We start from the raw sequence: 18545 nt of genomic DNA on the forward strand, positions 1-18545 counted from the left end.
TGGTGTCAGGTCTGCCCCTCCATCAAGCAGGCAGCAGATTTACTCTTCACCACGCGTGAACAGCGATGATTCACAACAAACATAATTTACTGCAAGTAATGTTATGAGCAGAAAAAAGGAAGCCTGACCCGTCATTTGGACATTTTTTTTCGGACCAAACCCGCAGGTCCGGTCGGGTTTGTCAGGCCGGCCCGACCTGTTGAGAACTCTAATCTGATGTACTGTTAAACCATGAAAACAAAATCTAAATACTGATTTTGCTCTTGACCTACAGTCTCACTCATAACAGCTAAACTGTTGACACATTATGAAAACCTAATGTCGCAATTATCCTGACCAAAATGTTGCAATTCACATTTTCACTAATTTTCTGGCACAAAAAAACTTATTTAAACTCACTTAAATCCTTTGTAAAACTGTTTCATCCAAAAGTCTGTTGTAAAAACAAAGTAACATGTGTTCACTTGCAAGTCCTAAAGATTTCTTTCCACCACCTTTGCTATTTGATGGTCCTGGTCATTTCATTTTTGTTTCTTTAGCTATCTTTTGTGCACAAATAATAATAAAAAAAAAAAAACAGTTCTTGGGCAATGCCGTATTTTTTAAACAATTGACTTTACTTTGAACAGGGTTATTTGGTAATGTTTTCACCAAAGTTGATTTTGAGTTCTGCTGCTCACAAAGGATGGATTTGGATTTCAGTAACTTTTCTGGGGACATACTGTGAGATTCTTGTAGGGAAATGGATTCTGGTTCCTTCTGAAAATGTCTATCGGTGTACAAGCCATTAAGTCTGGCAGCCAATGACAAGTCAGCTTCTGATCTAACATGAATGTATGAGGCTAGTGCCTATGCTGTATGTGCCTCCTGCTATTTTATATATATATATATATATATATATGTGTGTGTATATATGTATGTATGTGTGTATATATACATATATGTGTGTATGTATGTGTATGTATATGTGTGTGTGTGTGTGTATATATATATATATATATATATATATATATATATATATACATACGTACGTACATACATACGTGGGAGTAGGCACAGGCACAATGTATACTCTATCAGTGGTCATTAAAAGTTTTTTTTGTTCTCGCCACCTCCAAAATGAACACAAAGTCGAAATTGGAGAGGATCCACTGTTGCTGCAGCCAATTTTGTTCAGATTTACCTCCGTGACACAAACAGGGCAGCAGCTCCTTGGAGTTTGGTGCAGGTGAGTAAAAAGCCATGTAACGACAACATATAGCAGTGAACATAGAAATGCTTTTTGGGTGATGTGGCACCTTTTTTACTGACCCACAAAAAGATTCTCACCAAAACTTGAATAGTTGAAGCTGAAAATCTTTTCTAGGGTCAACCACAGCATCAAAGTAGATCACTGTGAACACGTGTTTCCTCTCTTCACAAGTTTCATTGTAACACACGGCCACAAAGCGACAGCCTGAATCAGCTAAATCTCTACCTGAGATGTTCTGCTGGATGAGGTTTGCAGCCTCTGACATGTTCTGCCTTTGGTCGTGCAAATGGAAAATGAACGAAGTTCACTCATAATTCTCTTTCACTTGTTCTCTTTTTTTTTTTTAAGAAAATCGGCTCAGTGCAAGCCCGTGCTTTTGCATGGCCGTGCTGAAGTTCTTTCCTGCAGTCGTCAGGTTCTAAGTGATAAAGGCTGCAGCAGAGTTTTGGAACCCTCCTCCCCTCACAAGTGTGTGTGTGTGTGTGTGCGTGTGTGCAACTCTAAAGGATGTGGTCAGGTCTGAGATGAGGAAGAAGCTCACACAGGACGCCGACGACTGTCAGTCCCTGCAACAACCACCGACGCTGCACATTGGGGGAAACTGCGAAGATCTGATCTGTGTGAACCTGGCTGAAATTCCTCAACCATTCTCATTTCGAATCGACTCCTCTCATGAACATGAACTGAGGACACGGGGGTGGAAAAATGGAAGTGAAGGAGGCCGGTGAAACAAGGACTTCCTGGTATGAAAACTGACATATTCGCCGTTAACTGGTTCCACTGTTGGACACCACACAGCTGTACATTAGCCCTGCGAAGTGACTCTGGTCAATATACAGTACAGAAATATACATAAACGGTACACGATGTTGGTTTATGCATTTCCATCAGAAACGGTTCAGTCATGTTCTCTTGGCGTAACTTATTGGTGTTAACAGACATCACATCACCCCCATCCTGTCTCCTCTCAAACTTGGCTTCCTGTTTGGTTGGAAACAGATTTTTCTAAAAGTTTTACTGATCACTTTTGAATGTTGGTGTCGCTTCAGCCCAGAAACGACTGTACATTCAGCAGCAGATTCAGCCTTAGATCTGCAGAAGAGGCACCTGTTAGTGTGTGTGTGTGTGTGTGTGTTCACTTTTAGATTTCTGTTGAAGCCTTCATCTAAAGGTGAACTTGTTTTTGTCCCCTGTTGTTTGAAACTGACCTAAATATATCCCTAAATATCCTAAATGGGGACATGTACTGCAAAGCTACTTGTCAATTAAATGAGATTCTGTGAACTGTAATAATTCAAGTATTTTTAAATGAATCTGGCCTGCATTCATCTACCTGAGTTGCTTGTGTACTCGTATTATGAAAGACTTGTGTAACTTTGTAACATATAACGTGTACATAACGTTCATTTCAAATCTGTTTTAATAATGGCAATTTGAAACATGACTTTTGGCTCACGTTTCAAATTGTTTCACTTAAATATTTCTTTGATACTGTATAATGAATCAAAAAAAAACAATGAAAAAAATAAATGTTAAAGAGTTTTCTTTTTGTGCACACTAACAGTTTTTTTTGTTTGTTTTTTAGGTCTGCAACTGTACGAGAGACACCGTCCACCCTCTGTGACCATGCCAGGGTACGTCACACCATCCAGCTTATTTTGCTCTTTTGTTTCCGTGACATAAATAAAAGAGAAGAAAACGATGAAAACTGGTATTTTATGAGAAAGAATTCTCAGCTAAAAAGTCAAATTATGAAACAACAAGCCAGAATTATGAATTAAATTTGAGAGAAAAAGTCATCATTGGAAGAGTTGAAATGATGACGTGTATATATTATAATAATAATTATAAAACCCAGACTCACTTTAACTGTTTTTCTGTTTTAGAAGAAGAGAAAACAGGACACGGCTCCTGAGCCTGTGATCAGAATCACAGAGGTGAGGAGGATTCAACTGCAGTGCATCCTCATCTTCTTGTGTGTGTGTGTGATTCTCTGTAACTGGCGGAAGTTAGTCACTCTTACCTTTGCAACCACAGGGGCAGAGAGATGAAAACTCTGTACAGCTGCACACAACACTGCCTCTCTCTGCTGCACACACACATTTATCCTGTGTTTGATTCCTTCTTGTGCATAATTTCACATATAATGTCCTACATCTGACATTGTTGCCTCACTCTGAGACTAGCGGAGGGGAAAATTGGCAGACATCTTGCGTTGTACTACCGTGGCACAGTTTCAACCTTCTTCCTCTTCGAAAGAGTCACACAGGAAACAAGAGATCTGCGCCCAGAAACCTCTCAACACTTTCGCTCTGCACTGAACCTCCTTGAGCATCTTTCTCCAGTTCATTTACCTGTTGTGTTTTATCAGGATGACGAGGAGGAGGATGACGACGACGACGAGGACGGCAAGATGTCGTTCAACCGCATGAAAGACTCAGAGGTGAGGTGTTTGTCTTTTGTACGTCACAGTCTATTTTAACAATCTAACACAGATCAACTAAGGTTTTAATGCTGCTTTTGTTGCTTGTACTAAAAGGAGCCTTGTAATAAAAGAGTCAAACCTGTGGTCAAGTCCAACAGTCTAACAGGGGTCATCACCCCGACCAAGACCCCCGCTCTCAAACGCATCGGACAGTCCATTTCGGTAACGATACATAAAAAAAGAAGTATAAATATATATTTTTTTGCACACTTGTCTTTTTTTTTTTAACCCTCTGTCCTCTTCTCACAGCGGTCTATAAGTTTCCGTACAGAGGCTCGACCTTTGCCCCCACCCGTCCTCCGCTCTCGCCCAAAGGCCTCGTCCTTTCCACGGCGGCGCAACAGCCAGTGCTGGAGCGACACTGTGGAGAGTCACGACCTCACCGCGAAGGAGATCAAGCGCCAAGAGGTGAGTGTACCTGCGGTCCACCACCTGTGTTTAATGTAAAGGGAATGTGGGCGGAGCTGTAGGCGACAGGCTGAGTGGTGCGTACCATTATTTCTGTGAAGCCGCTCTTATGAAAGAGGATGTGAACTGCAGGCTCAACTTCCTTTATTGAACAATCAGCTGTAAAAGTGCTCCTGTGGCGCATCAGTGTGTTTGACATTAGTTGTGTTAGTGTGTGTGTGTGTGTGTGTGTGTTGCAGGTATTTCTCATGTTGTGGGGACCTAAATCTGTTTATACAGTTATTATGGGGGTTTGTCTTTTAGTTTAAGGTGAAGACGTGTTATACGGTTAGGTTAAGGTTGGGGTTAGAGCTAGAGTTAGTCAGTAGTAGTTATGGTTAGGGTTAGAGTAAGTCTCCAGGAAATGACTGTAAGTCAATGTAATGTCCTCTAAAGTCATGGAAACCACAGCGTCTCTCTCTCTCTCCTATCTCTGTGTCATATTTGTGACCTCATTGTGACTTCTAAAAAACATACAAACCCATCTTTCTGAGGACATTTTGACCTTGGGGGGACATTTTGTCTTGGCCACACAACTTTAAAAGGCTTTTTCAGGGTTAAGACCTGGTTTTAGGATTGGGGTTAGAATTGGGTTTAGGTCAGGGTAAGGTTAAAGGCTAATGTTAGGCACTTAGTTGTGATGGTTAAGGTTAGGGTAGGGGGCTAGGGAATGCATTATGCCGATGGTGTGTCCTCACTAAGATATAAAAACAACTTTGTGTGTGTGTGTGTTTGCCTCCACTGCTAATGTGATTGAATGTTTGGACGTTTGTCCCGCAGGTGATTTACGAGCTGACTCAGGGAGAGAGACAACTCATTGAGGACCTCAGTCTGGTGAAGAAGGTACCATCCACCAAACACTTTGATCAACACATGAGTCATAGTTCTACGATATAACATGTTGCCAGCGATGTTACTCTCGACACCGCCTGCTCAACACATGAATCCCGCTCCAATTGTGGACTTTTTTTTGCATTCAAGACAGGAATGAGTAGATTGATGGTGAAAATAAATGCCAAAAATAGCTGACCTTACGGATGTCGCATCACCAGTGACACAATGCACAAAAATGCACGAATGTGACCAGTCAGTCTAGGATTCTTGTTTTTATTTATATATATCTATATATGTATATATTATATATATATATATATATATATATATATATATTATATATATGTATGTATGTATATATATGTATGTATGTATATATATATACATATACATATATATGTGTGTAGTGCAGGCAGGGTGGAGTGGGTGGAGATGAGTGTCAGGGGTGATGGGTGACATAATGATAGCAGTAAAAGTGGAAAGGGAAGGTCTACAAGACGATAGTGTGACCTGCTATGATTTATGACTTAGAGACAGTGGCACTGTCTTAAAGACTGGAAGTGGCAGAGCTGAAGATGCTGAGACTTTTCGTTGGGAGTGACCAGGATGGACTAGATTAGGAATGAAGGACAGCTCACGTTGAACGGTTTGGAAATAAAGTACAAGAGTCAAGGCTGAGGAGGGATAGTGATTATATTGGGCGAAGGATGTTGAAGAGGGCGCGGGTGCAGGAGGAAAAGAGGAAGACCACAAAGAGGTGTGAAGGAGGACCCCTAAAGGGAGAATCTGAAAGAAGAAGAAGACAATGGTTAGATATATGATCAAATAGAATTGTCAGTTTACACTGAAACTCCTTTTGCATCTTTGGGCAGCTCCCTTCAAGAAATGATAACACTTTCACCTTCTCTCATCACTGTCCTACACACCTGTTTCTGTCCATCATGTGACCCTCTTCCCCGCCCGTCTGTTTTGTCAGGTGTACTATGAGCCCATGCTGAAATTGGACATCATGACAGAGAGCGAGCTTGGACAGATCTTTGGCACGTTGGACTCTCTTATTCCTCTGCATGAAGGTAAATCATCTCTCTGCTGTTCTTTGCAGGAGGCGGCCTGCACAATCACTGTTATTGACTATAATATCAAAAGATATCCCAATTCAACAGTATTGGAATAATGAATTCATGCAATGGCTCTCTCAGCCCCAGCCTGTCACAGTATACATGCACAAAAGACACAGAGCGTTTACTGTTAAGTGAATAACAGTTACAATTTACACAACTCAATTGAGTGATCTAGATCAATGAATGTAAAAAAAAAGACATCGGGTTCTTTGAATTCACAACTGTCCTACAGTACAACTAATAATCACACGATCTATGTACAACACCAGTGCATGTGTGAGAGTGTGGGAAATAGGAAGTAAACAAAGAAGAAAAAGGAAGTGTCGCTGTTAGTAACCGGCCGACCCCACCCCCACTTCCAGAACCAAAATGGCGGATGCGTGCGCAGTAGCACTGACTGCAGACCCACACCTCCACACAAAATACCCCTCAAACAAAGTGCCACCGATCTCAGGCCGAAATGCACGCACAGCAACAACAAGATGGCGCCTGAGAGTGAGGTCTCGCACAAGAATGAGTGAGTGAGAGGAGAAGTTATGAATGGTGAGTGTGTCGGGATGGGAATTCAAAGCGCAGTGTGTAGTGTGAATGAACAATGGATCACGTACAGCGTGGGCCTATGGTGGGTTAGACCACACAGGCTGACGCAGGCGAGGCCAAGTCAGTCACACAGTGTGAGGCAGACACACACACAGCAGCAGGGAGGACGATGGAGACGACAGCCACACTGGGCCTGGAGCCCCAACAATGTTTTTACAATGGACAAACTGAACATCTTTTAACTGAACGTTATATAGGATCTCCAACAAACTGAATCTGTATACCTGATACCAGGAGTCAGTCACCTGTGGGTTCCGATCACTTCGTCTTCTCTGCTCACTTTGAGTGTGTTTTATCAGGATCTTTGGTGATCCAGTAACGTGTTTTCCAATTGGCCTGCCCCCGACTGCTTCATCATCCATTCACCATCTTTACTTTTTATGAAAACAGCCGGTGAGGAGACGAGTTGCCTGACATATTGCCAGGTATATATGCTGCTGCCGGTCATACATCGTGTCTATGGATGTGAACAGCATCATTGCCTGGCATTACTTTGGTTGCATTACGCCAGCTAGCAGAGCTCTATCGTCTCAGTACAAGTCTGGTTTTAATAGTGTGGTCTTGCCTACAACACCAGTACAGGTTGTTTGTGGTGCTAAATGAGCTTCCCCTATGGGGCTGAACAAACCAACCAACCAGTGAACTCATCAGTGTACCCACCCATGGTCACAGGGTGACACAATTCACTGCTTTAAACATCGATTCAATTGTTTTATTTGTGAGTTTGTCTATGTTTCGCCTCAGATCTCCTGAGTCGCCTGGAGCGTCTGAGGGGATCAGAGAAGACCGTTGGAGAGGTGGGGAATACTCTACTGAACTGGGTGAGTATCAACAGTGCGAGGATAGAGAGTTCAAGTAAATCTCACTCTCTCCAGTTCCTGTATTTTCACTCGTGTTCCTCTCTAAGGCATTCTCTTAATGTGTTGCCTCATCACCCTCTGCAGTTCCCCTGCCTCGAGGCTTACGTCACATACTGTTGTAACCAAGTGGGGGCCAAAGCCCTGCTTGACTTGAAGAAACACGAGAAGAGAGTAGAGCACTTCTTGCGCTTGTGCCAGGAGTCATCGTTCAGCAGGAAGCTGGACCTGTGGAACTTCCTGGATCTCCCCAGAAGCCGCTTGGTCAAATACCCGCTGCTGCTGAAGGAGATACAGAAGTGCACGCCGCCAGAGCATCCAGACGAGGACACATTACCTGATGCTGTAAGTCGGTGTGCGTCGCATTCACACACGTATGGTTAAGCCTACCTAGGATAAAAACAGGAAACCTCTATAATACTATCACAATACAGCAAGTATGTGACAATCAAAATATTGCAAGACATCAACATTTCTGTCTAACTGAAGAAACACAAATTGTCCCTCAAAAGGTTAAGTTGTTTGTTTTTTTTCTGCTGTTTGTCATAATTACTTATCTGAAAATAAACATGTCACTTTTGTTCCAACAATCTCCTACACCTGGCATTAGAATGGGTTTTCTAATGTGTCTTATTTGGGGTTGACAGTGTGTGTCACTTCTTTTCTGCTCAGCTGGAGTTGATTCAGAGCATCGTAGCGGAGGTTAACAAGAAGACAGGGGAGGCTGAGTGTCAGTTCTACAGGCGGCACCTTATATACCTCGAAGAGAGCCAGCGACTCCCAGAGATCCCGCTGTCTCGCTTCCTCTGCTGCCATGGAGAGCTCAAGAACAACAAGGGCCAGGTAGTGCACCACTTTTCCATCAATGTACACTTCTCAAGAACTCAGCGTCGTGTGCCGGAAGTGATACATTTGATTTGCCTCACTCAGCGGCTGCATGTGTTCCTGTTCGAGCTGGCACTGGTGCTGACCCGACCGAGCGAAGACAGAGAGGGTGGTCAGTTGTTTCACGTGTATAGACAGCCTTTGCCCAACGCCTCCATAAATCTGGAGGAAATCCCAGACGGGGAAGCGTGTGGTGGCAGTAGCTTCAGAGGAGCCTTCACTGGGGGAAATGATAAAGGTAAACTAAACACAAACCTCCCCCCCCCCCCCCAACCTTAGGCTACTTCCATTCAACCTCCTCTTTCTCTCTCCTCTAGTGAAGAACTGTTTCCGTGTGAGCAGCAGAGGGCGCTCCAAAGCTCACCCGTACAGCCTGCAGGCCAACGACTCCTTCAGCAAGCAGCAGTGGATCAGCTGTCTGCGTCAGGCCATCATACAGTCGCGGGACAGGACGGCTCAGACCAGCCAGTCGCCGCACTCCCCTCACCCTGATCTTGCCCTGTATAACATAGCGGACCTCAGCCTCACCTCGGACACAGAAATGGCCGACCCCCCACTTGTTGACTGATCATCGTGAGGACTGTGGGGTCAAGGCAGATGTGAATAGACTGTTGAAAGATGATTGTACCTAATATTTCTTACATGGATCTTGTCCCCTCCCCCCCCTTGTGTTGTGCGTGTGTATTCTGCACAGCCTGCGAACAAATGTCTGAAAGTTGAAAGGATAGTTCCAAGTTTTTCGAAGTATGGTTTTATGAGGCACTGACACAGCACTGTGCACACCCCTCCTCATCTTAGACTGGCAGGGGACAGAGCAAACTATACAGCCTAGAAGAACATCAGACGATCAAGAAATTACCACATGGTCTGAGTGAAGCTTGGTTTTAGATCTATTTAGAACTATTTAGTCCTCTTGGCCAATTGGAAAAAAGAGTGATGTTATGTTGGAGCAACGGTGGATCAGTGGTAGAGCAAGTTGTCTTTCATTGATTCCCGGCTCTGCTAGACCACATGTCCATGGGTCCTTGGACAAGACATTTAACGCCACATTGCTCTTGATTCATACGCTCAGCTGGCAGAGTATGAATGAGTATGATAGAAAATGCAGTGTGTAATTTGCAGTGTGAATGGGTGAATGTTAAAAGTGTGAGTGTCATCGACACTAGAAAAGTGTTTGATTTCCTGTAAAACTGGAGGACAAAGGCTAAACCATCCCATCATGACAAATATTTTTTGGTTGTACATCTGGGATCTGAATGTCTTTGAAAGAATAGTGGGTCACACAATATTTTTGTTCAAATATCACATTTTTGAAAAAATACAAACAGCTTCAGTTTAAACTCTCTTAAAATATATGTTTTCCTATTTTCTTTATTGTCATTTCTTGTGCATTATTATTATTCCGTTCCCCCTGTCGTACAGTACCACAGAAAAACACAATTCAGAATAGGTAAAAAAAAAAGATAAAACAAATAACATTTAAAAAAAGAACATAACATATATGCTAAAGTGCCAGTGTGGACCAACTTGTTTTGCCATTGAAGTGCCGTTTTGTGCTAATTCAGCTGGTCGGGTAAGGGCACTAGTCACAATCCATTTATAATCCTGCCTGCGGGGAGAAACTGTTCAGCATCACCGATTTGATTTAGCACGGAGGCTCCTGTACCTGATGGCAGAAGAGACATCAGGCCCTGTGGGACAGGTGCTGTGAGACTGAGGTTAGTGTTGCTTTGTAAACACATGCAGAACCAAAGTCAATGGAGAGAAGCATGTTCATGTCTGTCTTATGATAGTTATGATAGATAGGGATGTGATGAATATATCAGTACCTCTAACGACCACATTTAAAAAAAAAAACTGAACTATCCCTGAAATGTATGATGTTATTATTATATAAATTTGCCATGTTAAAGCTTGTTTGTGGCACTTGTGGAGAATTACACCGAGTAACGTCTAATTATAGACAACCGGATCTACATAGAAAAGATTAGGGATGATTATCCTCCCTCTCTCCTTTTCAGCTGTAGCCTACAGTGAAACAGTAGATGTCCCCTTAATGCATTTTTAACAGCTCAGCAGGCGATGGGAACAGTTGCTTGGGACTGTTTGTCTACAAACAGAGCAAAGGAGCAGGTGAGTCCAAACCGATGCATTCATTTGCTTTTACTACTTCTCGCATCATTCTTATTGCAGAGGACAGTTTATATAACCGACTCTTAACTGGGCTCAGTTTATAGTTTTACACCTTTAATCACTGGACATTTGGATAAAATGTGTTTTTTGAGGTGACTGTCAGACTGCATCTGTCCAAATGGCTCAAGATGAGGATTTTACCCTCAGGCAATAATGATTCACACATTATTCCTGTTCTTTCTCAGCTGTGAATAAAGTTTTCCTCCAGAAAAGAAAGGACAACACTTTTTATGACCACATCCTGCTGCTCCCACCTGCATGTGAAGAAAAATATCCAGGGGTTGAATCTTCCTCTGTCTGTGGTGCAAGAACAACTTGCATTTCTTTGTGGAATCTTCTTGTATCTGCTCCGGGTCCCTGCTGATAGACACGTGTGAGGTTTTGCCAGTAGAATAGGATGCCTGGAGCCAGTGCTGTCAACGTGGACGGGTCCTGTGAGACCCTGTGTCGAACCTTGGTGTCTCAGAACGGTCTTCAGAGAGAGACGGCTGACATCTCCCAGTCTGTCCTCTACACCTCACTGATGGGTCTGCTCCTGGTTGCTGACAAGGTTTGCAGAAAAAACAAGTTCTGATATAGCCTTTAATATTTTTATTTTTTTTCAAAACAATAACACAAAGTAGTCGTGTGAAGGAATCAGCTGAGAGCACAAATGATCACACGTGTTCCAACACCTACTCAGACACTAATAGGATGAAAGCTTGAAGCTGACCTCCTTTTAGCCTCTCATGTTATGAATAGACAGATAAGAAGACTAAATATGTCCTACCAATAATAGGCCCAGGTCACTCTGCCCTGCCCTCACAGTCAGCTGTTGGGCCGCGGAGGTGCTGTGTGCGGCACTGTTGGCCCTCGTAAGTGTTGAAAGGAGTCTTGTCAATGATTCTGCACATCCAGAGATGTGGTCATCTGCTGCTGTAGCTCATCTCCTTGTTGTGCGTTCTGGGATGTAAATATGTGTTTATTTGAGCCACTGCTGCCTCTCTTTCATCATGAACCAGTCTGGCCATTTTCCTAGATAGATAGATGGATGGATAGATGGATAGATGGATAGATAGATAGATAGATAGATAGATAGATAGATAGATAGGTAAGTAGGTAGGTAGGTAGATCGATAGATAGGTAGATAGATAGGTAGGTAGGTAGGTAGGTAGATAGATAGATAGATAGATAGATAGATAGATAGATAGATAGATAGATAGATAGCAGGGTCATGTAAGATAAAATAAACTATTTATCCCCTTTGGGGAAATTCACTTGTTACAGCAGCAAAAACAATTAAATCAAAATTAGAAAAAGTTATGGACATTTTATGCGAAGGCCTGAGAATATTACATGTTGATCATTCACAGAAAGAACAGCCGACCATAGGAAGTGGGAGGATCGGCCTTAGAAACATAGGAAACACAGTAAGTGTCGATGCATCTCAAAAAAACATAGAATGGAATTATTGTACCTGCAGAATAAACTGCTGCCTAACCAACCGACACACTCACTGCTTCCTCTTCACTTCGTCTCTGACAGTGTTTCCTGAACGCAGTGGTCCAGTGTTTGTCTCACACTCACGCCCTGCGGGACTACTGCCTCCTCAAGTCCTACAGGCATGAGAAGTTTTCCACAGAGGAGGCTAAGCTCATGGAAGGTATTAAATAAAAAAATAAAAAACTTTATTTGTACTCCGGGGACAATTTAAATGCACATCACGTAGATGTCAAGAGTAGGAGATGGGCGGTACACCCATCTCACCTCTGTTCTCTTAAAATGCCTTAAAATTAGGCCAATTCACCCACTATTCTCAGGAAGTTTTTACGAGTTTTTATACTTTATGGGGTAGTTTTTTTCTATAAAATATACATGATGTGACATAATCCATTTTCGACAGTAGTGGGGGTGAGTATAGGAAAAAATACATCAATATAATAATATAGAAATAAAGAAGAGGGGAAAAAATACTGAGGAAATATATTATTCAGCTGGTTTCAATGCAGACAACTGTAGACACAGTTACACCCTCATACAGTCATGTTGTGATGATTATTTCAGTGGAGTGAGTGGTGGTCGTGAGGAGCTAATATGCAAAAATGAATAATAATTTTAAAAAGTAGAGTTTTTTGTTTTTCCAAAAAGAAGAAAAAGAAGATATAAATGATGAAGGGTTTTTGTTATATTTTCTCACTGAGTCCTGTGTCCTCTTGTTCCAGCTTTCTCTCAGGTGCTCTCAGGCCTCTGGGACGTCAACGAGGAAACCGTTGTAAATCCTCAACAGTTGTACAACATTTTTAAAGAAGTGGTGCCTTATTTCAGTGGTTACAGGTGAGTTCGCTGACGTTTGCTCTCCTCTAAAGGCAGCATTACTGCTGCACATGCAAACACTAGCTGCAAGTATCAATACAGCCATTTGAAGTAGGTCATAAATGATATTTTAGCTAAATATCTACATGTTCACTGCAAGACTCTGAATGTTTTAAAAACACAGCACACCTATGCTATATGTGAAATATTTGATATTGTAGGATCATTAGGATCAGATTAATGCAAATGAAACCCAAAATTAAACTATTTGACATTACATTACTGCAGCTTTAGTTGCACTCCTCACTATGTTGTGTAAAATATGCTATAAAAATAAATGTGTCATACTTGTGGGGACAATTAGGTACAAATTCGGATTCTTATTTATGCTATTTTGTTCAGTCATTAATATTTTTTTGCCAATCTTATGAGTTTCCTCATTGCAAATGTGTGTCAGTTTCATCACTCCCTGCTTTATTTGGTTTTATGTGAAGCACTTTCCATTACAGCATCTTATGGGCCTTATTTTTGAATGCGGAAGTCACAAAGGATCCAACTTCCTTCTAGTATTTGTTTCCTTCACGAATCTGTGAATGGAGTGAGTGTACTTTCTTAACAAGGCAATCAGAGATGGCAGAGATGGTGTCTTAGTCCACCTCCTCTGTTGAGTGATGGTTTCTACAGTCTAAAACTCCTAGATGGATGTCTAAATACATCCCATTCATGAGGCTTCTGTCACCAATTTTCCTCTGTAGAATTTGTCCACCAGGTGAATTTAGCATCCGCAAATAGTGCCCTTCGAAGCCTGGATAGCTCAGTTGGTAGAGCATCAGACTTTTAATCTGAGGGTCCAGGGTTAAAGTCCCTGTTCAGGTACAGCTCTTTAAGAAATTCTATTTCTAAAAGACCATCATTGAGTCCACTACATTTCAGGATACTCCATAATTCTGCTTGTACTCATATCCCCCTTTACAATATGTGCTGTCAAGTCATCTTGAAAACAGGTCAAAACAAGCCTACGTCAGCCTCTGCTGCTCATATTGGCAAGTGCAAGTGAGGAAACACAAACAGACACACAGAGCCACTAAAACAATACTTCGTTCCCACTTCATGGGGTGAAGTAACAATATCTTGGGGACACTCAAAATGGCAGATTAGTTCCACATCTGTGTGATATCACAGCGTGGGAGGAACACATGAACGTTCTCCCGTGTGTGGGTCTTCTCTATGTACTCGTCCGCCAGTCCAAAAGCAGAATTTAGTTAATTTAAGTTAAGAGTGAATGGTTGGCCCTGTGATGTACTGGTGACCTGTCCAGGATGTGCTCTGCCTTTTGCCCTATACCAGCTGGGATTGGCTAACATGTTTCTGCCCAAAATGAAGTCTATCTGAAATATCCTTTGATTGACTGGTTATTTTATTCACTGATAAGAGTAGAAAAGTCACTGACTGTAACAGGAGCACAACAACATGTGTGTGTGTTTTTTTTCCCCTGTGTTGATCCAGTCAACAAGATGCTCAGGAGTTCCTCAGGTTCCTCTTAGACAAACTTCACTCAGAAATCAACCGCAGACCCAACATCCGAAGAACGGGGAAGGAGCTGGAACAAAAATATGCCAGAATTAGGTGTGTGTGTGTCAATCCTGTTAATCTTTTTCTGAAAGATATTTCAGAATTTTTTTTTTTTTTTTTTTTTAAATAAGAATAATTCTGCCTTTCAATATGTAATGTGGTCCATACTTTCCTCATATCCACTGACTAGACTTTCAGAGGAGGCAGCCATGTGGAAGAAGCACTTGGAGAGAGACGACAGCAGGATAGTAGGTGAGCAGAACTAGATATACTGTACTGTATATATACAGTATATGTTCACTGATATTTGTCATCCTAATTCCCCCTCCTGACAGATTTGTTCTCGGGACAGCTGCAGAGTTCATTGCATTGCTCAGTGTGCTCACACTATTCCAACACCTTTGATGTGTTCTGTGATCTGTCGCTGCCCATTCCCAAGAGGAATTCTGCAAGCCAGGTGACACTGAAGGAGTGTTTGGACCACTTCACTCAGGAGGAGAAACTAGACAAGGAGAACTCACCTGTAAGTTCACATAGAGATAAAGGTCAGACAAACAGATGCATCGTTATATAACTTTATATTTTACACAGGAATGTGTGACCTAAGAATGGATAAGTCCAAAACTAATGTTGAGAAATATACAGTTATACAACCATTATATGAATGCAGATGAAATTGCATACAGTGTGTTCTGCAAAAGAATTCTGCAAAACCAGGTTTGTTACACAGAAATCAGTCCGTACCTCAAAGATGATAAATCCAAAAGGCAGAAGCAAAATTCTTCAGTCATCAGGAACAGAGTCAGGATACACTAACAAAGACAGTCAAGGATCTTGTTCAAAGGTACCCTACTAGAAACCTTATTTTTGGTGGCGATCCCCTAACGGATCATTCCATTTTTAAACTCATTATTAAACACATGATTTAAAAAAAGGTTAATAGAAATTAACCTTTTATCTTATCCTAAAAATGAACACTTTTGCCAACAAATGATTGCGACTATAAAGGATTTAACTACAGATTAAAACATATAGGGATAAATGGGAGTATCTGAAATACAGAAAATACTGTATGCCAGGTTTCTATTTCTTTTTGGCTTGAAATTAAACCTTAAAAAATGTGAAATTATTGCCAGTTCACAATTCCCCTCAAGTAGAAATACAAAATACAAAACTAAATGAGTAATGTAGGAAATAAAAGGGAACTTAACTGAACAATGATGTGAAGGATCATATCATTTTCTTTTGGGTATCTTCGTGTTTATTGTTACTGTTAGGATTCCTCTCCCTAAACCAACTTGTGATTACATTTTTATTTTCCTTTGGGGTAGTGAAATAACCTTAGTGTGTTAACTGTGGTGTGTGTGTGTTTCAGATGTGTGAGAGGTGTAACAGACACACAGAATGCACCAAGCGGCTGTCCATCCACAGGTTTCCCCAAATTATTGTGATGCGTATCCTTGGCAGCAGCTCCTACTTAATGGATGATTGTTATTTGTGAGTGATGTTTACAGTATGTGCTCTCAGTGATGATGATGATGATAATTCTTAACAGTCTCGGTCAGATCTGAATCGTTTTACAACGTCCCGGTGGTCGATCAGTAAAAGCACAGTCTTCGTATCCTTCCCGCTCACAGACTTGGATCTTGGACCGTACGGACCTGTCGACTGTGGTAACACTATCAAACTTTTTTTTCCCCCCATCATCTCCTTCTGTGTTTATTACAGAGTGGGATTTCATATATTCATATATTACCATGTCACAGTTCTATATTTACTCCACGTGTCAATTATTTTGACAAAACAACAAGAGCCATGAGGAGGAAGTCTGTAATTTTCAGTATGAATTATAAATTAAATTGTGTGCCAGAAATGAGCAAAAATGAACACATTTAAAGTTTGAATTATTCCAAAGTGAAGAACATGTGTGCATATATTGTGAACACTATAAGGTCACCAAAATACGGATCGTTCTGTTGACTGCCAGGATTATAATGGGGTATTTTATATTAGTATCTCATTAGATGTCAGTGTGTTTTACTGGTGCGACGGTAGCTCAGTGGCAGAGCGAGTTGTCTTTCAACTCAAAGCTTGTGGGTTTGATTCCCAGGCACCGCTAGTCTATATGCCGATGTGTCCTTGGGCAAGACACTTATTATGGGGTGTTGCCTCGGCACAGCACGGTTAAATAGCATAGTACTAGGTACTTTTTTTTTAGTACCTGCTCTGACGAGGTACTAAAGAGGTGGTGCTATGGGTGACGTCACCAGACTGCCGGCCACTGATTGGTCAGAGTGCCGTTACAGGAAGAGACGTCCAATACAATTATCAAGCCGAACAATGCCGAACTGTAGATCAATTAAAAAGACTTGGCAATCCTAAAAATGTGGGTTAATCTCCAAAAATTAACAGGGAAATGTCTAAAATTTCAATATTTAACAGAGTAGTCTGGTGTATTCAGCGACAGCACTGCTGATCACGACTGGCATCACACATCCTGCTGCTGTATTTCAGACCAGTGACTGTGTCAGACTGTGAGTCTGTGCTCCGGTCATGGAGGAAGTACTGAACAAATAGTTTTAATGAACTGATTCTAATGATTCAGTTACACTAAAAACAACTGCTCTACAAGTCACGAGTCACTTGTTTGTGTCGCGTGTAAAACAAAGCCACCACAGTTTCATGCAGCCGTGCACTGGTGACTCCGCCCACGTTGAGTAGGTACTATATTTGTGGTGGAAAACCAACCTAAACCGTGCTGTGCCGTGGCGAGGCGAGTTGAGGTGAGCTGGGACCATAAAGAAAACTCAACTACTCAACAATCCAGTGCAGTGATGCAAACAGAGAGGCAGTTTTAACTATGTTTTCCTGTGGTTGCTTAAGATTTTCCAGTAGATTTTCCATACATCTTTATGGATGTTCCCTGCAGGCCCAGTTCTGTATGATTTGTACGCAATATGCAACCATGCTGGTTCAGTCAATATGGGCCACTACACTGCCTGCTGTTCAGATGAGAATGGCTGGTGCTTCTACAACGATTCCAGGTGAAAACTCACCCCCCCCCTTTTAATATACAGTCTGTTTTAAAAGAGAATATATGGTACATATTGTGTATGAATCAACTGCACTGAACTCACAATGACTCTTCATCTATTTTACCCACAGTGTGACTCCAGTTTCTGAGAACCAGCTTCAGACCAATCAAGCCTATGTGCTGTTCTACCAGCGCAGCAACAGCACTGCCACCATCAGGAAATAGAGCTGAGACTGGCTGAATCGAGCAGCCAATCACGGCGACTTTACTTCAAGTATCCATAGAAACAAACAGAAGCAGCAGTGGCTGTAACTCTGACATCTGTGAAATAATGTTTGAGGAGGAGGAAGATTTTTAAATTGAGGAAGATTCTTCTCAACAGTCTTAGCCCAGACTGGAGCCTGAAGAGTCACGGTGCCCTCATTCTCAGGCAAGAGTGACAGAGCCGTGTGCGCATGATGCACATGCTGCAGAGCTCTTCATGTAAACTTTTATTATGTAGTATGTACTTAGTATACTTAAATAGCTTTTTTTTTATCCTGACCTCCTGACCTCCTTGCATAATACATGTGACACAGAAATGGGAAAATGTGAATTAAAGGGCTACATTCTATCTAACCAGGATATACTGTATACAGCTTTGTACATATGGACTAATTATGCAGTAGAATTTATTGCATTGCTGTTGTTAAAAGTTAATAAAGAACAATGTAGATTGATTGTACTATAAATTAACTTCAGGGCAACATGGGTATGGGTTTGGTTTTATTCAGAGAATTAATCAATATAAGTGCAGTATTGGAAATTGGCCTGTTACTTAATAATGGTTCAGTTATTGTAAATGATTTGTCACCGTTGTTTTTTGTACTTTTCTTATGCAATAAATAATCTACTACACAAACTAAAACTACATTAATATTCATGTTTTTTATGCATTTATTTTCCTGCATTTTTTTCCTTCATTTATGACATA

The 18545-nt window shown here is 41.5% G+C and overlaps 2 protein-coding genes, 1 long non-coding RNA gene and 1 other non-coding gene across 5 annotated transcripts; 3 read left to right on the forward strand and 1 right to left on the reverse strand.

Moving 5' to 3' along the window:
* The first annotated feature begins 1651 nt into the window (after window positions 1-1651).
* On the forward strand, window positions 1652-9851 carry arhgef3l (Rho guanine nucleotide exchange factor (GEF) 3, like). 2 transcript variants are annotated; one of them, XM_058643904.1, is made up of 13 exons: window positions 1653-1995; window positions 2838-2886; window positions 3139-3189; window positions 3624-3695; window positions 3792-3899; window positions 3987-4145; window positions 4965-5027; window positions 5995-6091; window positions 7484-7560; window positions 7684-7941; window positions 8269-8439; window positions 8527-8719; window positions 8799-9851. In XM_058643904.1, exons 1-13 carry the CDS (start codon window positions 1958-1960, stop codon window positions 9047-9049), a joined length of 1587 nt encoding a protein of 528 aa, XP_058499887.1. In that variant the 5' UTR covers window positions 1653-1957; the 3' UTR covers window positions 9050-9851. The 2 variants fall into 2 exon arrangements, with proteins under 2 accessions (XP_058499889.1, XP_058499887.1); XM_058643906.1 differs by lacking the exon at window positions 3139-3189 and having other exon boundaries at window positions 1652-1995.
* LOC131469063 (uncharacterized) lies at window positions 9827-11683 on the reverse strand. Its single transcript, XR_009241770.1, has 2 exons — window positions 11444-11683; window positions 9827-11216 (listed from the first exon to the last, which is right to left on the reverse strand). It is a non-coding gene; the product is annotated as an uncharacterized LOC131469063 (long non-coding RNA).
* usp21 (ubiquitin specific peptidase 21) lies at window positions 11072-17917 on the forward strand. The gene is made up of 11 exons (XM_058643907.1): window positions 11072-11224; window positions 12027-12083; window positions 12199-12316; window positions 12876-12987; window positions 14473-14592; window positions 14729-14790; window positions 14874-15061; window positions 15914-15992; window positions 16104-16211; window positions 17468-17582; window positions 17704-17917. Exons 1-11 carry the CDS (start codon window positions 11072-11074, stop codon window positions 17795-17797), a joined length of 1206 nt encoding a protein of 401 aa, XP_058499890.1. The 3' UTR covers window positions 17798-17917.
* On the forward strand, window positions 13770-13842 carry trnak-uuu (transfer RNA lysine (anticodon UUU)). The gene has a single exon. It is a non-coding gene; the product is annotated as a tRNA-Lys (tRNA).
* Window positions 17918-18545: the final 628 nt, after the last annotated feature.

The sequence above is a fragment of the Solea solea genome, chromosome 11 (assembly GCF_958295425.1).
Source record: "Solea solea chromosome 11, fSolSol10.1, whole genome shotgun sequence".
Taxonomy (NCBI): Eukaryota; Metazoa; Chordata; class Actinopteri; order Pleuronectiformes; family Soleidae; genus Solea; species Solea solea.